The sequence below is a fragment of the Mirounga leonina genome, unplaced genomic scaffold (assembly GCF_011800145.1).
Source record: "Mirounga leonina isolate KUSES-001 unplaced genomic scaffold, KU_Mleo_1.0 Mir_107, whole genome shotgun sequence".
In the NCBI taxonomy this organism is placed as follows: domain Eukaryota; kingdom Metazoa; phylum Chordata; class Mammalia; order Carnivora; family Phocidae; genus Mirounga; species Mirounga leonina.
The window spans coordinates 4721853-4747854 of NW_023270233.1; the positions used below are offsets into that span (position 1 = coordinate 4721853).

At 36.8% G+C, this 26002-nt stretch overlaps 1 protein-coding gene across 3 annotated transcripts in view; it reads left to right on the forward strand.

The window, feature by feature from the left end:
* LOC118018879 (vacuolar protein sorting-associated protein 26A) overlaps positions 1 to 20284 on the forward strand; it is a 34231-nt gene extending 13947 nt beyond the window's left edge. For all 3 annotated transcript variants that reach the window (XM_035017689.1, XM_035017684.1, XM_035017695.1), the window contains 7 exons: positions 5599 to 5674; positions 6812 to 6968; positions 7808 to 7972; positions 10441 to 10547; positions 13090 to 13158; positions 15934 to 16076; positions 18443 to 20284. In XM_035017689.1, the coding sequence (XP_034873580.1) occupies positions 5599 to 5674; positions 6812 to 6968; positions 7808 to 7972; positions 10441 to 10547; positions 13090 to 13158; positions 15934 to 16076; positions 18443 to 18556 (831 nt within the window). In that variant the 3' untranslated portion in view covers positions 18557 to 20284. The remainder of the gene's footprint in view (positions 1 to 5598; positions 5675 to 6811; positions 6969 to 7807; positions 7973 to 10440; positions 10548 to 13089; positions 13159 to 15933; positions 16077 to 18442) is intronic.
* The last annotated feature ends 5718 nt before the right edge of the window (positions 20285 to 26002 follow it).

Sequence of the window (26002 nt, forward strand, 5' to 3'; positions counted from 1 at the left end):
ATTAATTACATTCACAAGGTTGTACAACCATCACCACTATTTCCAAAATTTATGCATCACGCCACACAGAAACTTTGTCCCCGTTAAACAGTAACTACCCATTTCCTTTTTCTCCCAGTCCCTGGGTACCTCTGGTCCACTTTGTTTTTCTGTAAATTTGACTGTTCTAGTTATTTCTTAAAGGTGGTCATATAAGGGGCGCCTGGGTGGCTTAGTCGTTAAGCGTCTGCCTTTGGCTCAGGTCATGATCCCGGGGTCCTGGGATGGAGCCCCGCATCGGGCTCCCTGCTCCTCGGGAAGCCTGCTTCTCCCTCTCCTACTCCCCCTGCTTGTGTTCCCTCTCTCACTGTGTCTCTGTCAAATAAATAAATAAAATCTTAAAAAAAAAAAAAAGAAAGAAAAGGTGGTCATATAAGATTTGTCCTTTTGTGGCTGACTTATTTCCTTTAGCATAATGTTTTCAAGGTTTGTTCATATAGTATGTATCAAACCATCTTTTCTTATGATTAACTAATATTCCAATATATATCCATGTGGAATATGGATATACCACATTTCCTTTATCTGTTCATCAGTTGCAGACGGTTGGGTTTCTACTTTTTGACTATTATTAATAATGCTGTACACTTGTGTTTAAAACACAAAACATTTTAAAAACATTTTAAAATGTTTTTGTGTGAATATATGTTTTCATTTCTCTTGGGTGTATATGTAGGAGTGGAATTGCTGGGTCATATGTTAACTTTGTGTTTAACTTTTAGAGGAACCGCCAGTCTTATCTAAAGCAGCTGCACTATTTTACATTCTTTCCAGCAATGTATGCGGGTTCCAGTTTCTTCAGTTTCTTGGCAGCACTTAATATATATATTTTTATTATATATATATATAATATATATAATAAAAATATATATTTTTTATTATGGCCATTTTAGTGGGTGTGAAGTGGTATCTCATTATGGTTTTGGTTTGCATTTCCCTAACGACTAATACTGAGCACCTTTTCACGTGCTTATTGCTAGAGAAATCTTTGGAGAAAAGTCTGTTCATATCCTTTGACCTTTTTTTATTTGGTTGTCTTTTTATTGTGAGTTGCAAGAGTTCTTTATATATGCTGGATACAAGTCCATTATCAGTTATATTTCACAAACATTTTCTCCTGTTCTCTGAATTGCCTTCACTTTTCTTTCTTTCTTTCTTTCTTTTCTGGGGTTTTTTTTTTTGGTCTTCACTTTCTTGATGGTGTCTTTGAAGCACTAAAGGTTTAAATTTTGATGAAGTCCCAATTTATCTATTTTTTTGTTTGGTTGCTCATGCATTGGTGTTATCTAAGAAACCATTGTCCGTCCAAAGCAGTGAAGATTTACACCTCTGTTTTCTTCTGAGAATTTTGTAATTGTGCCTCTTACATTTAAGTCTTTGATCCATTTCAAGTTTGTATATGGCGTGAGGTAGGGATCCAACTTCATTCTTTTGTATGTTGATATTCAGTTGTTTCAGCACTGTTGTTAAAAAGAATATTCATTCCCCATTGAATTGTTTGGGGACTCTTGTAGCATATACATTTTAAAGTTAAAATTAATTGCTATGTGCTAAAAGTTTTTTGGAGAGTTTTTGAGGCATTTTTTTTTTTTTTTTTTAGATTTTATTTATTCATTTGAGAGAGAGAGGGAGAGAGCATGAGCAGGAGGAGGGGCCAAGGGAGAGGGAGAAGCAGACTCACCCCCTGAACAGGGAGCCTGACGCAGGGCTTGATCCCAGGACCCTGGGATCATGACCTGAGCCAAAGGCAGACACTTAACCAGCTGAGCCACCCAGGTGCCCCATTTTTGAAGCATTTCTTAAGACAAGTGGGACTATGTAGATTATTACAAGATAAATAGAGAAATTCTTAAAATGTACTTACTCAGATCTTTTTAATCCTTGGGTAGAATATTTACTGCTTTGGTTCATGTTCAAGTGACAATTCTTCCTTAAGTCTGGAACATTGGACTGTATCCTAAATTTTTTATGATATATATTTGAGCTAGGTTTCCTCTTTTTGAAATATAGCTTGTATCACTATTTACCTTCTGAATAGTTTTGAGAGAGTCTTACTGATTGCATGTTTAATTATTGAGGCACAATAGTTGTGAAAAATTTGATAGTCATTGGGTATAGTTTTGGTGGGTTCATAAGGTATAATTCCTTAAGATTCTTTAAGATTGGTCAGTGATAAGTAAATTATCTTGAAGTGGTGTTGCCAATGCCAAGCTACCTATAATGAACCCTCTATGCCTTGTTACAAAAGTGAACAAAGGTATATGTTTATTCTGAGATTGTAGGGCTTTATAGTTTAATTCTTTAAAAAAAGAATATTATCACAGTATCTTTCATCAATATGAATATGAGCCACATTCTTCTGGTAGCAGTTGGAAATTAATTTTGGATAACCACAGTATTCAGCAACAATAAAGTGCAGATATCTCAGTAATTCACTGTAAGTGATACTATAAATGGTGTGTAGTACATTGATGGATGTATGTCTTAAACACAGTGTAGATGAATTTTACTCCTTACACAGGTCCTGAAGACAGCATTATTTGAGACATCCACAGAATATTAGATGCTGAAGAATGAGTTTGAGATTGGCTTGTTAGAGCAGTGAATATGTTTATATACAGTTTCCCTATGTTTTGTTTTCATGGCCTTTTAAAGAGGTGTATACATTGTCTCACATTTCTCAAATTACTTATAGTAAAGGGAAAAAATAGTAACTTTAAATTGGAGAAACCTGGTAGATCACCTTGATTAAGTGATCAAAGTTAAAATCACCACTTGGCATCATGTACTTTGTAATAAGATACACTGAGAAGGACACAACTTAATTTCTGTGGTATTCTTGCCAAAAATGCATAAGCTGAGTCTAACTGTGATAAAACATCAAACAGACCCAAATTGAGGGCTGTTCTACAAAATAAGTGACCTGTATTAAAAAACATCAAGGTCAAGAAAGGCAATGACTGGGGCACATGGGTGGCTCAGTTGGTTAAGCGTCCAATTCTTGATTGTGGCTCAGGTCATGATCTCTGGATCCTGAGATTCAGGATTCAGTCCCATGTTGGGCTCGGTGCTGAGCCTGGAGATTCTCTTCCTCTGCCCCTCCCCACCTGCTTGCGCATGTGCTCTCAAAAAAAAAAAAGGCAATGACTGAGGAATTTTGAGATTAAAGGAGACTAAAGAGACATAACTAAATGTAATGTGATCCTGGATTGGAGCCTGGATAGGAGGAAAAAAGGGTGTAAAGTACATTATTGGGACAGTTGTTGGAATATGAATATAATATATGGAGTTATAAGTTTCCTGATTTTGATATTTGCACTGTGATTAAAAGATTATTTTCTTAGGTACACATGAAGTGTTTATGGGTAGAGGAGAATGATGTCTCCAAATTATTCTCAACTGTGAAAAAAAAATTGTATGTGTATGCATAGACTTCTATATATAGAGAGAGAGAAGATGATAAATCATATGGGACAAAATATAAACATGATGAATCTGAATAAAGGTTATGTGGGATTTCCTTGTGCTGTTCTTGGAACTATTTTATGTTTGAAATTATAATAAAAGTTACAAAAGTGTAAGAGTTAGTATTAAAATTCTTTAACTCAGTTCACATAATTTCATTTATGTTTCTATGCTCCCTTGCAGAACAGCTTTTAAATAAAAATGCTTAATTATGCCTTCCAACCCTGGGATCCTTCAGATTCCAGAATATCTTGCATTAGGCTTAAAAGCAGTTGTTTTTTTGTTTTTTTTTTAAGATTTTATTTATTTATTTGAGAGAGAGAGAGAATGAGAGACAGAGAGCATGAAAGGGAAGAGGGTCAGAGGGAGAAGCAGACCCCCAGCTGAGCAGGGAGCCCGATGTGGGACTCGATCCCGGGACTCCAGGATCATGGCCTGAGCCGAAGGCAGTTGCTTAACCAACTGAGCCACCCAAGCGCCCCAAAAGCAGTTGTGTTTTGACATCAGTGGGAGACCAAGGACAATTTCAGAGTTTAGGCAATTTGGTAGAAAAATGGAATAACTTTAAATTTCTACCTTAATAGTATGGTTTCAAAGTGTTTTTTGAAGAACTGTAAATTTAAAAATATCAGACACAGCCATGTTTCGATGAAGACATTCCCCAAATCTGTTGCCAGATAGACATTTTAAGAAGTATTCTGTTTTTATGTGCTTTATTAGTGTGAATTAGAGAATAGCTCTAATTACTGCCTGGCTTGTGAAATAGCTGGGAGTTAGGCTTGTATTATTTGTGGTTCAAACCTAAAATTCAACTTGTTAGTGTATGTGAAGCCTCTAATATACTTTTTTCCTTTAAAATAAGTATTTTTCTGACTTAGAAAGTATTATTTGCCCATTGTAAAAAAACAAAACCTTGAAAACTTTGTACAAAGAAGAAAACAAAATTACTCATAATTATACATTCCAGAAGTAACTGCTTTAAGAGTATTTCTTTTGTGTAATTTAAAAAATATATAATTGGCATTATGCTTATATACAATTTGACCATGCTTCCTTCATGTAACATGTCATGCACATCTTCCCACATCATTAAAAATTCTTTGATCTTATTATTTTTAAACGTTAATAATATTCCATCATATGATGTACCACAATTTATTTAATTATTTGCTTCTTTCTTTGAGATATTAATTTGGAAGGCAAGTAACTAACTCATTCTGGTTACAGTATGGAAGATAAAGAAAAGTGAATATTTTAGGTAATACAGTTTACAAACAGAAGTAATTGGATCTGTTTTTATTGGCCCTTGATCACTGTTATCTTTTGAGAAGCATTAGTTAAAAAAGCTTTTAAGAGTCATGTTAACAATATTTTTTTATAGTAAAGAATAAATCTGAAAGTATGCTTTTTTGTATGTTAGCTAATCCTTAAACATTTGGAAAAGTTTTTTTAATATGTATGTACTTTATAGATATTTTGTCAAATTAAAAAATTGATAAAATTAAGGCTTCCATTTGGCAGATGTAAATTTAGGATTTCAAGGTTATATATTTTACTTCAAAAATATGTAAGATAAATCATACAAATACAAAATTTCAGTCTTTAGACATTCTGTTTTTAGAGTGAGTAGCAGATTCAGGGGAATAAACATTGCTTTTAAAGTTAGGAATTATAATAATATATTTTTGGTTACAAAGAGCTAAAGTGATCTTTTAGGTAAATTCTTGAAATTAGTGATTACCTTACATTAAAATGCTATTGTGTAGAATTGTTTAACTATTTGACCAGAAAACACATTTGATTAGTTGCAAATTTTCCCTTTTTTTGATTTGAGTCTTTATAGTTCTCCAACTTAGAAAGGATTCCTTCCTAACAAAGCAGGTGCTTTTAAGTGTATGTATAAGTGATTGTATATTGAGTAAGTTATACCTTCTCTGGTGCTGTAAAGTCATAATGATCTAGGTATGTGGTGGTGTCTCAAACTTCAGAAATGAATACCTGAAATACTTATATATTGCATTCATCTGGAAGGAATCTATTAGTAGGCCCACTCAAAGGATTGTTAACATCTTTTATAATTTCATGTTTTGGCAGGTAAACCTAGCCTTTAAGCAACCTGGAAAGAGGCTAGAGCACCAAGGAATTAGAATTGAATTTGTAGGTCAAATTGGTGAGTTTTAAAATAGTATTACTTTTTTTTTTTTTTTTAAATGATAACTGAGTTTGAAGAGGGTTGGATTTGGCACTTAAATTCTTGAATTACAAATTAGTTTTGTGGAAGGAAGGAATTGATTTTGCATAATAAAGGAGAGGATTTATTTTATAAACATTAAATCATGTTTCTTTGAATTGTGTTAAATACTTGACTCATCCTGCCTTTGTTATTAAACTTAATTACTAAAAATGAGAGGAGTTATATAAGTTACCAGCCTTGAAAAATAATTCGAGTAAATTAGTTGACTCACTGAAATTTCCATCTGCCTACATTTTTCACCAGCTTTACAATTACCAGTGTCACCTTCATCCTTCACTTTCTAATTACCCATACCATTTGTCTTCCTAACCTAGTGTGTGCCTGTAGCCAGACTCACCTGTCAGAAAATTCCATGGGAAAAGGAAAGGTGTAATTTCTTCTTGATGTAGATCAGCTTGTGTACATTTCCACACATGTATTTCAGAGGCATTCTTGGTTTAGTAGGAGTTAAACTGTATAAATCTTTTGGTATGGCAGATTGAAAAAGAGAAAAGAAAATGGATCTTTCTATTACAGTATACATAGCTAGGTTTTAAATCTAGCTTTCTAAGAGGTACTATACATGTTTAAAGTATCAAAATTGGAATTGGTAGATAGATATCTATTCCAGATGAGATTATACTTGAGGGGCAAGTTATAGTAATTCACTGATAGTTGGTAAGTCTTTTGTATATTATGGTTTTATCAAAGTAATATATTTGCCTAGCTAAAGCAAAACAATAAATGCTTTTTGCCTTGAAGGGAGGAAGTTCAAATAATTCCTGGAAATGTGTCTGTTAAAGCAGCTTCATTTTGGGCAAGCCCTAACTACATTAAAGGAATGAATACATCTTTTATAATAGAAATTTTCACTGTGCTGTGCAGCTGAATTTTTTTTATGCCTAGGTGGAGCATAATGAGGATAATGGAATTTGTATCATAGCTCTAGTATATTAAAGACAAATCCAACTAATTCTTTTGGTAAAAATTATTTGCTTTGGAGGTAGAAGTTTGGGTTTTAATGAAATAGATATTAAATGTAATTGGTCTTTTTTGCTTTTTAAAATTTTGTAGAACTTTTCAATGACAAGAGTAATACTCATGAATTTGTAAACCTAGTGAAAGAACTAGCCTTGCCTGGAGAATTAACTCAGAGCAGAAGTTATGATTTTGAATTTATGCAAGTTGAAAAGCCGTATGAATCTTACATCGGTGCCAATGTCCGCTTGAGGTATGAATATATATTAACAACCTGTAGGTGGTGTCAAAACCAGAAAGTAATGGCTACTATCGAATGTCTTATTAGAATTTCTGATTATAATTCTGGACTGATAGACTTCAGATTTTTAAGAATTCTGCCAAATATTTTGTCTAGCTAATGTTCACCTGAGGTAATAAGAGCCTTCTATCGTAGATTTAGAGACTGCCATCATGAGAAGTTTTATTCATATAATTCCTTTGTATGAATCATCCCCTAGGTACTTCCTTTTGTCTTGTAAACAGAATTACCTCAAAATCCATTAGTTTCCCAGCAAATCTCATTTGGTATATGGTAAGAAGTGATAGATTGGGAGGGAAATCGGAGGGGGAGACGAACCATGAGAGACTATGGACTCTGAGAAGCAAACTGAGGGTTCTAGAGGGGAGGAGGGGTGGGGGGATGGGTTAGCCTGGTGATGGGTATTAAAGAGGGCATGTATTGAATGGAGCACTGGGTGTTATACGCAAACAATGAATCATGGAATACTACATCAAAAACTAATGATGTAATATATGGTGATTAACATAACATAATAAAATTTTAAAAAAAAGTGATAGAGATTTCCTCAGGAAGGCATGGCCATAGCACTTCAAATGCATCTAAAAAGTACGTACACTCTTCTTAAAATTACACTTTGTATTTTTTTTTTTTTTGGTGGTGGGGGCATTTAAAGATTAGAACTCTTTCATGAAGTAAGTTGATCCCAAAGGATCAGTAAGGAGAAAGCTGAGTTGCAGTCAATGTTTGCTTATTTAAAACACTATAATTTATCATAGGAGATTTAACTTATCTCTCTGTTGGCTTTGTAGGTATTTTCTTAAAGTGACAATAGTAAGAAGACTGACAGATTTGATAAAAGAATATGATCTTATTGTTCACCAGCTTGCCACATATCCTGATGTTAACAACTCCATTAAGATGGAAGTGGGCATTGAAGATTGTCTACACATAGAATTTGAATATAATAAATCAAAGTAAGTACCTTTAACAACAGATAACTTAAATGTTCAGGGAAAATTTAAGAAATAAGCTTTTCGGGTCTTTGTAAATTGGTCACAGTAGGGATAGAATTGACATTAATTTGATGTAAACAGCCCAAAAAAATCTCTGAGCGGAAGGACTATCTTCTTGACTCAGCGTAGGTGTCTTTCATATTCAGTTCCTATTAAGTCTCTGCTTGGTCATTTTTTGTAGAGGATCTTACCATCTCAGAAGGCAACTAATCCCTTCTGTCTGTAAAAATTTTCTTTACTGGGTTGGTATAATTTTAGCCTAGTCATTTCTTTAAAACTAAACAAAAATGCTTTTTCCTGCCTACATAAGCAGTACATTTTCATTATTGAAAATTTTGGCAATGTAGGGGCGCCTGGGTGGCTCAGTTGGTTAAGCGTCTGCCTTCAGCTCACGTCATGATCCCAGAGTCCTGGTATCGAGCCCCGTGGCCAGCTCCCTGATCAGCAGGGAGCCTGCTTCTCCCTCTCCTTTCCACTTGTGTTTTATCTCTGTCTCTCTCTCTCTCTCAAATAAATAAATAAAATCTTAAAAAAATAAAAAAAATTTTGGCAATGTAAAAGATCACATTTTTAATTTTATTATTTTTTATTAATTTTACCACTTTATCACAATAGCTCTTGCATATCTTTTCACAAGAGAGGGAAAGGTATATATTATGTTTATATATGTTGTATTTTTACAGAAACAGGCTCCTGTTTTGTTTATTGTTTAATACCTTTTTAAACTTTATTATGGAAGAATTCAAGCATAGACCAAAGTGTACGAGCAGTACAGTGAATCCTCAAGTAGCCAGCGCCCAGCTCCAGTACTTGTCAGTATACGGTCAGATCTGTTTTATCTGGATCCAGCCCCCACACTCCCAACAGATTATACTGAAGCCAATTCCAGACACAGAATTTCATCCATAAAAATTGTGTATTGTATTAAATATAATACTGTTATATCTAAAAATATTAATAATTTCTTAATATCTGTACATATCCAGTCAATGTTCACATTTCCCTGATTATCTCATAAAATGTCTTTTTTCCCCTACATGGTTTATTCACATCAGTATCCAAACAAGATTTGTTCAAATCCGGGGCATCTGGACACACTGCATTTGGTTGTTTGACTCTTAAATTTCTTTTAATTTATTGTAAGTTTCCCCCCTATTTTTTTCCCCACTAAAGTTTATTTGTTGAAGAAATGGATGTATATTATTCTTTTATCCCCTTCCTGTGTATTCTTCTGTTACATGACTTTTATTAGTTGTCACTCACCAATTTATGTTACTAAAAATGTGATATAAACATGCCTTCAGAGTCTTAAATTATATTGTTAATAAAATTATCAAATTGTTTAGGACCTATAACCTTGTCACTGGAAGCCTCCCTTCAGGCCAGCATAATTACATTGATCAACTCCTGGGATATTATTTTGAGATTCAAACCTAGGAGAAGGTTGAAAAGCCCTCCGGGGATTGTAGTAATTTCCAGATTTATTAGCACGTCATTCCAGAGTAATTGGGAAAGGACTTTGATGACTAGATATCATAGCAACAAACTCAGCCTGTGGAATGTCTCTTTGTGGGTAAGTGCTTTGTTAGCTGCACTACTCTAGCACTTAGAGTAATAAGGACACTAAACTCTTGTGTAGAGTTTTAATGTTTAGAAACATCTTTATACACCAAATAAATATTGCAAGCATAACAATCTTAATTTTCTCTGCTTAAGTTCTTTGGAATCTAACCTCTAAGTAAAGGACCCACAGTTAATCAGGCTAATTCTTCCCTTTAAGGTGTATTGATGGTCAAGTTAAAGCTTGATTCCTATTTTTATAGCAAAATGGTGAGTACTTTTTTGAAAAAAAAAAGAACATTAAATAATCTGAATAGCCAAAATGGTATTTTTTAAAAAGATTTTATTTATTTATTTGAGAGACAGAGAGCACAAGTGGAGGGAGGGACAGAGGGAGAGGAGCAGACTCCCCGCTGAATGGGGAGCCAGACACAGGGCTCGATCCCAGGACCCTGAGATCATAACCTGAGCTGAAGGCAGATGCTTAACCAACTGAGCCACCCAGTGCCCCCAAAATGGTATTCTTAAATAGTTACTGTCATAAGGATGTCTGACATAAAGATGTCTACTAAAGCCTTTCAGGACATATTTCACTCTTTTTTAAAAAATATTTATTTATTTATTTTAGAGACAGATGAGAGAGAGAGAGAGTGAGAATGAGTGGGAGGGGCAGAGGGAGAGGAAGAGAGAATCCAAAGCAGACTCCACACTGAGCATAGAGCCTGACATGGGGCTCAGTCTCACAACAGAGATTGAGACCTGAGTCGAATCCAAGTCAGACACTTAACCAGCTGCACCTCTCAGGTGCCCCTTTTTGATTGTTTTTTTAAACTGATACTTGGTAAATGAGGTATGTTCTTTCCCCAAAGGTATCATCTAAAGGATGTGATTGTTGGAAAAATTTACTTTTTATTAGTAAGAATAAAAATCCAACATATGGAGTTGCAACTGATCAAAAAAGAGATCACAGGAATTGGTAAGTTAAAAAGAGTATTTGAATTAAAATTCCTGTTTTAAAAAATTTTTAAATCTTAAAATACTGTTTAGATATACAATAATATACATATTGGATACTAACTTTGATACTTAATATTGCTTAATGTTTGTGCTTTTTTAAAAATTAATCTTTGAATAGGTTATACATTCACATGGTTCAAAAACAAAGTGTAAAAGACTATATGGTAAAAAGTGTCCTATTTGTGTACTCCAGCTACTCATAGGTCATATGTTTATAAGTTTTAAAATGCTTCTTGATATTTATACATATACAGTAACTACTTTTATATTATACCCTTTGCCCTGCTTTTAAGTTAAATGTTTATGTACAATATATATTTTGCTTTTTCACTTAATATATCTTAGAGATCTTTCCATATCAATGTGTAGAGTACTTCCTCATCTTTTTTATAGTATTCCTTTCTATGGATATACTAGAATTTAACCAGTCTGGTCCAGGTTGTTTCCAGTCACTTGCTATTCCAAACAGTGCTAAACTTAATAATGTCATTTTGCATGTGTGCAGGTATGTGTGGGAGATAAAAATCTTAAAAGTAGAATTGTTATTTCAAAGAGTATATTCATTTGTAATTTTGATACATATCAGTTTATCCTCTTTAGGGGTTGTATCAATTTGTATTATTACCAGCAAGGAATGTAGAAGAATGCCTTTTTCCTCTTATTCTTTTTTTTTTTTTAAGATTTTATTTATTTATTTGAGTGAGCTAGAGAGAGAGTATGAGGAGGGGAATGGGGCAGAGGGAGAGGGAGAAGCAGACTCCCCACTGAGCAGAGAGCCTGACAGGGACCCTGGGATCATGACCTGAGCCAAAGGCAGAGGCTTAACTGACTGAGATACCCAGTTGCCCCTTTTCCTCCTATTCTTACCAATACAACATTAGAAAATTTTTAGCTGATCTGATGAGTAGGGAGAGAAAGTTCCTCGCTGTAGTTTTAATTTAGTTTTTTCGTTCTGAATGAGGGTAAGCATCTTTTCATGTGTATAAAAGCTATTTGTATTTCTTTTCTATATATACTGCATATCTATATCCTGTGTTCCATCTCTTTTGGATTATTAGTCTTTCCTTACTGATTTGTAGAAACTCTTTATATATTAGGGAAATCAATTCCTTTTTCTGAATTAAAAGCAGCAAAAGGGGTACCTGGGTGACTCAGTTGATTAAGCATCTGCCTTCAGCTCAGGTCATGATCCAGGGGTCCTGGGATTGAGCCCTGTGTTGGGCTCCCTGCTCAGCAGGGAGCCTGCTTTTCCCTCTCCCTCTGCTGCTCCCCCTGCTTATGCTCTCTTGCTCGCTTTCTCTGTCAAATAAATAAATAAAATCTTTATAAATGAATGAATGAATGAATGCAGCAAAAATTTCCCTAGTTTGTCTTGCTAATGATGGCTTTTGCCATGTAGTTTTTTGTGTAGTCAAATTTACCAGTTTTTCCTTTTATAGACTCTAGGTTTTGTGCCAGAGAAAGGCCTTTTTCACACTGATGTTCTAAAAGTAATTTTCTGTGCTTGATTCTCCTAAAATAATATAATCTGGGGATTTTGTTTAAATTTTTAATTTCTTTGGAATTTGTCTTGATATGGATTCAACTTTAGTTTTTTCCAGATGGCTGACCAGTTGCTCCAGAATTATTTATAATTACTTTTTAATTTTAATTAGTGTATAGATTTAATTTGTCCCATTTGTTGGATTTTTGCTGAAAATAATTTTAGGCAACACTCTTTAAGAATTTATAATTGGAATCATAATTACAATCATCTGTGATTTCTTAATCTCCATTTTCACCTGCTAATAAAAGTTTTAAGGGATTTAAAGATATTAAAATCAAACGTCAGGTTCCTTTTTCTTGTTTAAAAGAAATTAAACATTTTTTCTGGTTAAAAATTGGCTGATTCTAGAAAAGTTTAAATAAAAAATAATCTGTACTCATCATTCAGAACAGAGTTTAGTTGTCTTTGCATATTATATGTTATACAGCATTGGGATCATTAATGTATGTTTTGATACACTTTTTTCATTTATCATATCATTGACTTTTTACAGATGTCTGGGGTCAAATAATCTCTTAGAAGATGAACACCCAAACTTAAAAGAACTATGTCAATCAAGTACTCAGTTTGATGTTTTCTCCAAGTTAGAGTTAACTAACTCTGAAAGAAGACAGTTTGGATGTTGCAGAGAAAACTAGCATGACAGTGGTTATTTCTTATGTGTCTAGTTTCCATTTTAGTAGATACTAGAAATGATAGAAGGAACTCTATGGAGAAGATTCTTTCTGAACTATATATATGGTAAGAAGAGAGTGAAACATTCAGTGAAGTGATAAGTATGTTAAGTGTAGATCAAGAAATAGAAAAGAATGATTTTCACAAAATGGGAAGATAAATTAGTACTAAAATAATGTAGTTGGAAAATAAGATACAAGGTTGGAAATTATATTCTGGAAATATTTAACTTAATGTCACTTACATTATTTTTTTAATGTCGTTTACATTATTGTGCTAGGACCCAGTACCACCACAGAAACAGAAACAATTGCTAAATATGAAATAATGGATGGTGCACCAGTAAAAGGTAACATACTTTTCATTTACTTCTTTTGTGTGATAGGTAGTACAAACAGCAGTGTTCATGGCAGTTTAGTTTGAAAGTATTTATGCAGTGTAAAAGTATTTGTGAATTCTTAAGTGATTCTGATAATGATGTTTTTAAGATCGTCTTTGTATAGATAGTGAAAGACTGTAATAGTACTTCCTAGTCTGAAGTAAAGTTTAATTTTTTATGCAGTTTAAATTTTAGTATTTAGGGGTGCATGGGTGGCTCAGTTGGTTAAGCCTCTGTCTCTTGATCTCAGCTCAGGTCTTGATCTCAGGGTTGTGAGTTCAAGGCTGGCGCTGGGCTCCATGCTGGGTGTGGAGCCTACTTAAAAAAAAAAAGAAAAACTTTAATTTAGTATTTAGAAGAGACATTTATATATTATCTCTTACCTAGTTCTGAATTTGTAATATTTTGATTGTCTTCTGTTATGATAGTTTATCTCGGTAAGTCTTTTTTACTCATGCTGAATATAAGGTGCTGTATAGCTAAGCATTAATGTCTGTGGGATTCTGTAATCCTTATAGCCCCCAAGAAAACAAGCAGTTCCATTATTATCTTCCGTATCCAAGATAATAAAGCCAGTATTTTTAATTTTACTTTTTTAAAGATTTTTAATTTTTTTTGAGTAATCTCTATACCCAACAAGGGTCTCGAATTTACAACCCTGAGATCAAGAGTCACATGCTCAGGACTCCTGGGTGGCTCAGTCAGTTAGTGTCTGCCTTCGGCTCAAGTCATGATCCCAGGGTTCCAGGATCCAGACTGACGTCAGGCTCTCTGCTCAGTGGGGAGCCTGCTTCCTCTCTCTCTGCCTGCCACTCTCCCTGTTTGTGTTCTCTGTCTCCCTCGTCAAATAAATAAATAAAATCTTAAAAAAAAAAAAAAAAAGTCACATGTTCTGCTTACTGAGCCAGCCAGTGCCTCAGTATTTATCATTTTACATCTACATCTTTGGCTTTTTCTCATTCGGTTAGTAATTATTTCAAAAAGTAGCTATCATTTACTGAGTGCCAACTATAGATGAGGCATTGTACTCTGAGGTGCTCCAATGTTTCCTTTGAGTTAGGTGATGGTATCTTATTCTACAGATTAAACTGAGATACAAAGAGGTTAAAAAACTTGTTAAAGGTAAAGTGTAGGGGAGGCAGAACTTTACCCATCTTAGATTTTCAGCTGGGACTCTCAAAAGGACAGATTAATAAAGGAAAAAAAGTTTATTAATGTGTGCAGTGCACATCATGCAGGAAAAACCTCAACAAAAAATAACTCAAAACAGTGGCTTAGAATTTCAGCATATATAGCATCTTCAAAAGAACAATAAATTTCAAGATCTAACTGGACAAAGGAACGTAGCTGCAGGCTTCTCCAGGGGTGTGGCAAGCTGTGTGAAGGTAAATAAATCTAAGGGAGGAAACAAATGGAGTAAGGTTTGTTTGCTGATTCCTGATCAGCCATCCCTGGGCTGAGACTGTCTTCATTAAAGGGAGAAGTTACAGCCTGCCTTTAGGCAGAAAATGGGGAGCCTTTTCTGCTCTTTGCTGCTTCGTAATTGCCTTCAGCTCAAAATAATTTTTATGTCAAAGAGGCAGATTTGTGGTGACATAATCTGGTTTCCTTTAATAGCTAATCATTGCAGAATTGGATTTGAGCCCAGGTCTTTCTAAATTCAAGACGTGTGTGTGTGTGTACACACTCCCGTTAGGCAACATTACTTTGTAAAATTTCAGCAGCCACAAAGTTTTATGTAAAGTAATGGATCATATATCTTTTAGGAAATGGATGTGCACAAGAAAAGTATTACATATAAAAGATTCAAAACAGAATATGCAAATAGTTACCCTTAGGAAAGAAACCACGAGAATCTTTTTGGTAACGAAGGAATAATCATCATTAGAAACATGTTTGTTGCTTTGGATGAATTAGTTAATAAGTATTGAAGAACTTATACACATGATTAGAAATTATGGTAAACTTCATGGAAAGAATAACAGAACTACTAAAACAGCACTTACCTGCTGGCACTATTCTAAGCTTTTTACATATATTGACTCATATAGTCCTTACAAATCTCTACAAGATGGATATTATAGCTATTTTCCATTTCACAGATAAGGAACTTGAAACAGAATGGTTAAGTGATTTGGCCAAGGTCACATGGCCAGTAAGTTGTAGAGTTGGCATCTGAATCCAGGCATTCTGACTGTAGAGCAGTGGTTCTCATCTAGGGGCCGTTTTGCTCCACCACCACCCCCTGGACATTTGTTGTGGCTTGGAGTTATTTTTGGTTGCCACACTTGGGGAATGCTGCTGATATCTAGTGAACAGAACTTAACCACAACGAAGAATTATCGGGCCCCAAATGGCAGTAGTGCTAAGGCTAAGAAACCCTGGTCTAAAGTTTTCGTTATGGGGCGCCTGGGTGGCTCAGTTGGTTAAGTGTCCACGTTCGGCTCAGGTCACGATCCCAAGGTTCCGGGATGGAGCCACGCATCTATCTGGCTTATTGCTCAGCGGGGAACCTGCTTCTCCCTCTGCCTGCAGCTCCCCTTGCTTGTGCTCACTCTCTCTCTCTTTCTCTGACAAATAAATAAAAGCTCTAAAAAAAAAATTTTTTTTTTAAATAAAGTTTTTGTTAGGCTGCCATCTCATGAAGAACTAAACTGTTAGTGTCTTCTCTATAATGCTTAGTTCTAGGTGTTATGTGACCATATTTTCATCTTTAGAATTAAATGGAAATTGTTTTTCTTTCAGGTGAATCAATTCCAATAAGACTGTTTTTAGCGGGATATGACCCAACTCCAACAATGAGAGATGTGAACAAAAAATTTTCAGTAAGGTACTTTTTGAATCTAGTCCTTGTTGATGAGGAAGACAGAAGGTACTTCAAGCAGCAGGTATGGTGCCACCAAGGCTGATGTTTTGTTCTATGGCAGTTCTAAAAACACCTGGAAAGCACTCACTTTTCTAAGCTTTACAGTACTGAGCAAGTGGGAGTTTCTATGATAAGGAATTTAGGTGTGAATGGAATAGTGTCGTGATAGATCTCTTCAGAAGCAGGACCCCAGAATGGGCTGTAATTTGGCAGAGCTTTTATTTTTCTTTTGAAAGTTTTGTTTTTTTTTTTATAAAAATAATACCTACTGTTTGTTAAAAAAAATTAGGCAATAAAGAACAAGTTAACAAAAATTCCACCATCATTGTGAGTAGTTTTCCAGACAAACTTGTATATGTGTATTTAGATCATATGTGTGTTGTTCTTTAATTTGCTTTTTCATTCAGTAGTGTCTTGAATATCTTTCCTTTATCAACAGATGTAGATTTTCGTTATCACTTTGAATGATTTCATTAATTTGATGGATTCTGGTTTTCCATTCTGTTGTAAATTTACCTGAGATGACCCAAATCTAAAATTTTTTTTTTTTTTAAGATTTTATTTATTTATTTGACAGAGACAGAGACAGCGAGAGCAGGAACACAAGCAGGGGGAGTGGGAGAGGGAGAAGCAGGCCTCCCGCCGAGCCGGGAGCCCGATGCGGGACTCGATCCCAGGACCCCGGGATCATGACCTGAGCCGAAGGCAGTTGCTTAACCAACTGAGCCACCCAGGCGCCCTAATACTTTTTTTTATATAAAATGTTTATCATAAAACTAGTTCTCATTTGAAAATCAAAAGCCTTTGGTGAATTTTCAGTGAAGATTGTGATTGGAATGGTCTTTTATATTATGAACCAGATTAATAAATATTTGAATGTCAGTTGAGTACTCAAAACTAAATTAGAAATTATTCTGCACTAAGTATTGTGAAGAATACAAAATCTACCTTTTATAAACATAGCTTGTCTTCAACGTTCTCACATTGCATATGTGTGGAAAGAGAAAAATTATAAAAAGCTAATTAACAGAAAACTTAAATTCTAGTTCGACCATAATTTAGAAGAGAGAAAACCTTTTCTTTTGATATTGCCATAATGCTGTAAGATTAAAAATAGGTAATTTGTGGGCACCTGGGTGGCTCATTTGTTAAGCGTCTGCCTTCGGCTCAGGTCATGATCCCAGGGTCCTGGGATCGAGCCCCACATCGGGCTCCCTGCTCAGCAGGAAGCCTGCTTCTCCCTCTCCCACTCCCTCTGCTTGTGATCCCTCTCTGGCTATGTCTCTCTCTGTCAAATAAATAAATAAAATCTTAAAAAAAAAAAAAAAAGGTAATTTGTAACTCAAGATAGATTATATAGGGGCACCTGGGTGGCTCCGTTAAGTGTCTTGACTCTTGATTTCAGCTCAGGTCATGATCTCAGGGTCGTGAGATCGAACCCCACATTGGGCTCTGCTCTGGGTGTAGAGCCTGCTTGGGATTCTCTCTCTTCCTCTCCCTCGGCCCCTCCCCCCTCTTAAAAAAAAAGATTATATAAACTTTACAGTTTCCAAATCAGTTACATATTGTAGCCTATTGAATGAATACGTTGCTTCCCACGGCATTCATTTGGCTGTTTGGTAACCAACATAAACAGCCTGTCATGACTTTACAGAGCAAATTTAGGATTTTTTTTTTTTTTTTAAATTTTAGGAATTTAAAAGATCTCAGGATGGATTGGTTGGAACAAGATTTGGATAGGCAGAGGAATAAGTATTTGAAAAAAATATATAGGAGAAATTGTAGGGTGGGTTTATTTGGAGTGCATTGGGAGGAGAGCGTTAACTGTTTGGCTGGTGGGGGAACAGAGTGATGTTGGTAAATTGGATAAAGGTTGTGAAGGACCTTGAATGCCTGGTCTGAGATTTATCCTAGAGGCACTGAGAACTACCGAAGTGCGGTTGAAGCAGTGTTTTAGCCAAATCGGGTAGTGATTGGAAGGGCGGGTTAGAAAGGAGCCTCAGGCACTGGAGGCCAAGCTGTCTACCAAGAAGCTCTTAGTGTCGGAGGTTGAAGTTACAGAGGTTTGAACTTGGCTAAGGGCAAAATAGCAAACCAAGGACAGATTTTAGGAATTCTTGAAATCAGTAATAGCTAGAATCTTGTGCCACATTGGATTGGCAGTGGTGGTGTACATAGGTGCTTATGAGAGGGAAGCAGGGCTGGCAGAAGGGGTGGTCCAAGATTAGAACTGGAAGAAAGTAGGTCACTCAGCAAAGAGAACAGCTTTTGTTGGGAAGAATCTAATTTTGTTATAGTTAAAATTGAAGTGGCATTATTTCCATGGTGAAGATTTAAGGCATAATATGAGAATGTTAATTTGTTGATGTCTTGCATATGTTTTACCAGGAGATCATTTTATGGAGAAAAGCTCCTGAAAAATTGAGGAAACAGAGAACAAACTTTCACCAGCGATTTGAATCACCAGAATCACAGGCATCTGCTGAACAGCCTGAAATGTGAACTGAATAGGAGAAAAAAAGAAAAACAAAAAACTCCTATATCCATTGAGATTAAGTTCAGCAGGTTAAAGATGGTTGCAGCTTGTAGTGGGGGAAAAGGCCAAAACTCCATTTATAATAGTCTTCCTTTATCTTACAGTGCTGCATTTATTTTATGATACAACTAAATGTTCTTCATGTATATACATTAAAAAAAGCGCTTTCTTTGAAACACTGGAACTTTCTTAAGCTGCCGTTTTTTCTTTCTTGTATTTTTTTTTTTTACTGCACACTTTGACCTGATAATAAGCACTCAGATATGCATAAACATAAACATTAAAGATTTTCATGTGAGTAGGCTGGTATTTGTAATTTTGCTTTTCTTAGTAATGTTGATTATAAATACTTTTCTCCTTTTTCATGCTAATAATTACCTCTTATTCTCTACATGCAAAAAATTAAGTATTTCGTGTTCAAATAAAAAAAGAAAAATTGAATGGGCCTTAAATCCTGCAAAGATTTAAAACATGGCATCTCAATATTTTTGAGGAATACATTTGTTTCTACATGTGTGTTTGAGAAATACCTATGGAGTGTTTCACTGTAGGTGCTTTTGATTCCACCATTCCATGGCTTCCTGAATTGTATCCTCTTTGAAGTCTTCTGTTTTGTGAATGTTAAAATTTTTCCCCGAGATTATGTGGCATGTCACCGTGGCCTGCTTGCTTGCCCCTTCCTTTCTTCTTTCCTTCCTTCCTCCTTGCCTTCCTCCCTCCCTCCCTCCTTCTCTTCCTTTTCTCTTTCTTTCATTCATTCTTTTCTTTCTTTCTTTTTTGCCATATTAAGTAACTATTTTGCTATTACTATCCAGCAGGTACCACTGTATGTTTTCTGCAATGTAGAGTTGACTCTGTTGGCATTTTCGAATTTGTTAAAACTATATCATTTTTCTGTAACTACTTTGAATTTTTTTTTTTTTTTTAATTTAAGACATCTTTTTACCACATACATGAAATTATAATTTTGTTGCCTTCACAAATACTCTCTTCCCTTTCCAGGGGAAAGTTTGAGGATGGGGAACTCAGGAGGACCTGTGAAGCATGTAGTTATCTAGATCTGGACAATTTCATGTTTGTTAAACTGGAACTTTGGGTAGTTCAAACTCAAATGTAATTTCACCCACTCTGTTTAAATTTTGTTAACACTAAATTCAAGCCATTTGTTCAAAGTTGTAAAAAGAAGGTTTTAGTCATCTGTTCATATGCATGGGGTCTGATCTCAGATACACTAAATGTGGAGTGTAGGAACTAAAATGAAGCCTGCTGTGTGAAACTACTTTCACTTAGGGTTCACTGGTTTTTGTACCAATATTTTTTTATACACTTCAGCGCAAGTCTTGTCAGTTAACCTTACTTTATGAGTAAGCTAAGTAACCCAAATTACATTTCTCTAAACCTGTTTACTACTATGGCACTTTGATAAAATGGTCAGTAACCAACTTCTTTACTGGCAAAAGGTTCCATGTACCATGTGCTGGAGCATCTATTTTAAATGTGGCTATCTGTGAATGGTAATGTTTTCCTTCATGTAAGTGCCTGTTCAGAGTTTCAAAATTTAAAGATGCCAGATATTTTCATGGTCACTTGCATGTAGTAATCTAGAAAATATTCGAAGAAATTTTGAAAACAATTATATTTAACCAGCCTCAAATTGTGCAACCATGATGTATAATAAAGAATTTGAAATGATACTGAGCTTGCTATTTGAATGATTAAAATGTTCTATTCTCAAATCTCACTGTCATATTTATTCATTGAGGACAGGATTGCTCATAGTTTAGGAAGCTATATTTGTTACAAGAAGTTTTTATAAATATTGTCAGTTTTAATTTCAAATAGTTATATAATGCTTTTAATTAGGTGGCTTAAAACAAACACATAAATAGGATGCTTATTCACTTAATTGTTGCATAACCAATTTGAAGAATAAAAATTTGAAATCAATATTTGGTGAATTGGGTAAAAATTTGGCCAGTTAACTAGAAATAAACTGAAAAAAATTTGTGCTTTTAGTAAGTACAGAGGCTCAGTTAGTAGAGCGTGTGACTTTTTTTAATCATTTATTTGAGAGAGAGCGTGAGTGAGCAGGGTGAGGGGTAGAGGGAAAGAGAATCCTCAAGCAGACTCCCCGCTGACCATGGAGCCCAACCTAGGAACCCTGAGATCATGACCGGAGCCAAAATCAAGAGTCAGCCGCTCAACTGACTGAGCCACCCAGGCACCCTGAGCATGTGACTCTTGATCTCAGGGTAGTGAGTTCAAGCCCCATGTTGGGTGCAGAGATTACTTAAATTAATTTTTTTAAATGCAATATCCAGTGGTTCTCAACCCTGGCTGCGTGTTCAAATCAGTTTAGCTTTTTAAAATAACCATGTTGGGGCGCCTGGGTGGCTCAGTTGGTTAAGCGACTGCCTTCGGCTCAGGTCATGATCCTGGAGTTCCGGGATCGAGTCCCACATCGGGCTCCCTGCTTCTTTCTCTGACCCTCCTCCCTCTCATGCTGTCTCTCATTCTCTCTCTCACAAATAAATAAAAAAAAATCTAAAATAACCATGTTGGGTCCTACCCAGACCATAAAATCAGAATTTCAGGGGTCAGGGTCTCAGTGTTAAAAAAAACATCCAGGGTTGAGAACCACTGTCTAAACCATGTAAATGGTTGTTTCCGTCACTAGCGAAGAGGTTTTTTTGTTGTTGTTTTTTTGTGTTTTTTTTGTAGTTTTGAACTTTAAAAAAAAAAATTATTTACTTTAGAGAACATGCAAGCAGGGGGAGAAGGAGAGAGAATCTCAAGCAGACTCCATGCTGAACTGGGAGCCGGATGCAGGGCTCCATCTCACGACCCTGAGATAATGACCTGAGCCAAAATCAAGAGTCGGATGTTTAACTGAGCCCAGGCGCCCCCTGAACTTTATTTTTTGAAGCAGAACTAAAAAAAATACAAGAGGGACACAGTTTAATCATTCTGAATTTCTGTTAGCAGAAGCTGATAGCAAGAACCTCATGAAATAAAATGAAGAGTCGGGGGAGGGGGCCGTCTCCCTCTGCCCCTCTGCAAACCCCCTCCCCCCATGCTCCTCTCTAAAAATAAATCTTACAGGCAGGTGGGTGGTTCAGTTGGTTAAGCATCTGTCCAGCTCGGGTCATGATCCCAGGGTCCTGGGATCGAGTCCCACATCGGGCTCCCTGCTCAGTGGGGAGTCTGGTTCTCCCTGCCCCTCCTCCCTGCTCATGGCTCTCTCTCAAAAATATTTTTAAAAATTGAAAAAAATTAAAAATCTTTTTAAAAACATCAACAGGGTGCCTGGGTAGCTCAGTCAGTTAAGCATCTGCCTTCAGCTCAGGTCATGATCTCAGGGTCCTGGGATCCAGCCGCACGTCAGGCTCCCTGCTCAGTGGGGACTTTGCTTCTCCCTCTCCCTCTGCCCCTACCTCCCCCTGCCCCACTTGTGCACTCTCTCTCAAAATCTTAAAAAAGAAAAACAAACCAGGAACAATCAAATCAGTTTTTAGAAAAACTAGAATTTTAGCAATTCTTAACCCTTCCGATCAGGCAGTCCTGGTCAGTTTACACCCTCTTAAGTTTTCTTTCAAGAATGATTGGTAAATTATCAACTACTTTCCCTACTCACACATTTCCTATCTACTTTACCTTTCAATTCTCAATTCTAAAGACCAAAAAGCATTAATTTGTCATACTTATGGTTTTTCAGTTATACGTAAACATGGAGGTTAACATCTAAAAGATGTTAATTCTAAACAAGCACCTAAATGAAGGTTTTTAGAGTTTGTAAATCCAGCACCCTGGGCTTTTAAAGAAACCACAGTGACAAATTACAGAAATCAAGAATCACAGTTCCTTTTAAATGTAATCATCAGATTAAAAACTAGAACACTTAGCCGATTCTACGTTAGGCTCTATTAAATTTGAGAAGCAGCTCCCAAAGGAGTTTTATTATTTTGAAATCATAAAAGGGGGAAAGTACATAATTAGAAATAAGTGGCTGGCAGGCACTGTTTTGAATTGTTGGGGAGGAAGAACTTTTCCTCTACTTTCTTAGATTCTGTGTTTGGGAGCGTGCTGATTAAACTGACAAAAGACAAGCAAGAGAAAAGACTGACTGAATGAGTATGAGGGAGTTCACAAAAATGAAACTTAAAGGGGTAGTTAGAATTTGGGACCTTATACATGATCCTGGAGTCCCAGGATCGAGTCCCGCATCGGGCTCCCTGCTCAGCAGGGAGTCTGCTTCTCCCTCTGACCCTCCCCCCTCTCATGTGCTCTCTCATTCTCTCTCTCAAATAAATAAATAAAATCTTTAAAAAAAAAAAAAAAAAGAATTTGGGACCTTATATATCATCTTGATAGGGGAAAGGGGGTGAAGGACACTTATACATGACTTCTTCATAGGGGAAGTTGGGGGTAGAAAGGGCACTTATGGGAAAACAAATGACTTAAGAAAGATAAATGGGCCCTTAGGAGAATTGACGGAAGATAAAATAGTTTTGTGACAAAGTCTGTTTAGGCGTGGTGCCAACTTTCACTGTACCTGGTGATGAGATCATCTTCCCTGGTTGCTCCCTGAGAGGGGATTTATGATAATTGAGTTCCTTTGGGAGGCTTGGCTTTGAGGCAGAGGATTTCAGGAACTCAAATGCCTTCTCCTCAAAATTCTTATGCCACAGTGGCATATTGCAGACTCCTTCATCAGTATGGATCAAGTAATTGGAATACTCAATCCTAAGTACTGGGTGAGTCAGTAACATCTTAATTTCATTCCTTTTGTGTTCAACGGAATCTGTTGAACAGACATAAAGGCACCAGGGGCTTCTACTAGCCTGAATTGGAATACAACATATTTTAAGTTTCAAATAAAGGCATAATGAGGAAACTGTGCACCTTTTAATAGATCCTTTTTAAGGCTTCGGGCCTTCCATGAGCATAATTCCTAGTCACTCCCCTATCCAAAATCTTTAGTGACTCCATTCCAGGAGAAAGCTTAAACTCCATACTACATAACCGCTCCCGTTTTTCTAAGCCCCTTGGAGGATGACCGCTCTCCCGTCTGCACTCCAGCTAGCTTTTTGCAAGCTCTGCTGGCCGGTCTTGCCAGACACCATTTCCATCTCCAAGTCAAAGAGCTAGATGTTCTCTCTTGTGCTGTCAAGGCCTGCTGTGCACACCTCCGGGACTCTGCTCACCACACTTTTATAAAAGACTTTGATTTTATGGATTTTAAGCCTCTTGGCTCAGTCTTGTTTTAGTGTACTTTGTGCTTATGACATAATATACTTTCAATATCTGAATAAATTAGTGAACCTTATTTTCCTAGTGATTATAAAATTAGGTGTTCTCCTCTAGAAAAAAATCTGATGAGGGACAGAAACAGAAAAATGTTCACTGTTAGCCCAGAAGCATGCCCTATAGCCTGCACAGTTTCAATAAGGGTCAAATATGCACTGGTTGCTACATTCTTAAAAGGTCTCATGACAGGGGCACCTTGGTGGCTCAGTTGGTTAAGCAACTGACCCTGGATTTCGGCTCAGGTCATGATCTCAGGGTCCTGGGATGGAGCCTAGTGTTGGGCTCCCTGCTTGGCAGGGAGCCTGCTTCCCCCTCTCCCACTCCCCCTGCTCACTCTCTCTCTTTGAATTAATAAATAAATCTTTATTTTTAAAAAATATTTTATTTATTTGACAGAGCGAGTGAGAGAGCACAAGCAGGGGGAGCAGTAGAAGGAGAGGGAGAAGCAGGCTCCCCGCCAAGCAGGGAGCCCCATGTGGGTGGGGCTCAATCACAGGACCCCGGGATCATGATTTGAGCTGAAAGCAGATGCTTAACCATCTGAGCCACCCAGGTGCCCCAATAAATAAATCTTAAAAGTCTCGTGAGTGCCTGTACATCTCACTGAGTTAATATCGAGCTGAATGATAAGCACCAGAGAAATCTTATGGAAGTAGTTTTATGAGAAGAAATTTGAAGAAAACCCTTATGATCTAATGCCCCCTGCTCGTCCCGTCCCCCTTGAACACTAAGCATGTAACCACCACCAGCTTCATACAGCAAAAGTGCAGCACTTTCTGCCCAGGGGTCCTGTCCCTGTGCTACTGAAACTTACTAAGTTGCACCATAAAATGTCTCCAGAATTACTTCTTGACTGGCAAGCTCAGCGATGCCACAATTTTGGTGGTCTGTACAGGAATTATGAATGAATCCAAGAGCCCTGATGTGGCTTGGTAAGTCTTCTTTATCCCCGGTCTTTGTTTTTAACTTGTTCCTTTTCAGAGATGTCCTGAATAGTACAACCCTCTGGAACAGGTCTTGCTGAGTGCTCAGGAGAGAACCTTCTGCCCATGCCCAAACTACAGGGAGGGACAAACTCCTGCCACCTGGCTGGATGGACATCAGTACCTTGGTCGTAATGGTGTTGGGCTCAGAAATCAGGCTCTTCCTGTTTTACCTGTTAATACTTGTATTCTTCTCAGGCATGGGACAGCCATTCATGGCATTTGGATGGCTGCCAATCTTAAGACTCCTGTGTAAGGTTTCTTCCTAAATAACCCAGTGTGATCCCTCAATGAGCATAAAGTCTAAGACATGTCTGACCGTTTTCTTCCTGAAAGGGACCGGAGCTATTACCCAGTTGGGGCACTCACCCAATGGGGGACCACTCCCTTGGGACTGGATCATGGATAAAGCTCACGAGAAAGTTGCCTGGATTAGACAGGGGTTCCACACTTTCATTTCTTCATGTCTCTCGTTTGTCCTTACCCATGGGCAACAGTCCTGCTCTTAGAATGAAAGTACTTCTAGCTTAGATACATGACAATATGATATAAAATAGCTGTCCCTTCTTAACAAAGGCCAGGACCTCTACCCCATCCATTAATACTAGATCCAGAGGCTTTCAAAGGGTATTAATATTGGTGGCCAAATATATTGGCTTCCCCAGAATGGAAAGAGGCAGCCCCAGTCTCTGCGTGTTTTAGTCCATTCACCAGCCTTTGTGGTCTAGGGTGCAATGGGGAAGGGAAGGGAGGTCAACATCACTTCTCAGGTAGTACCAAGGTGTCAGAGCGGTTGAGAAGAGGGATGCCTCCCACCACCCTGAACCTCAGGAACCTTTGGCAATATTCCTGATGGGATGCCATTCAGAAGCCGAAGGGGATTTGGGGTAAAGTACTCTCTTCGTTTTATAGGAATGGACTAGGACATCAGCTTTCTCGATCCTAAAGGATTCCCTCTTGGGCTGTTTCCTAGCATATTAGAGTCCATTTGGATTTTAAAAAAAGCACCCCATGCTGTTGGGCTATAAAATAAATCTAACCCCCAAGATGTGCAACTCTTTTGTAAACAGGTTGCTGTCAAGATCCTTACATGCCTGCCTGTTTTTCCTAAGTCATTAGCCT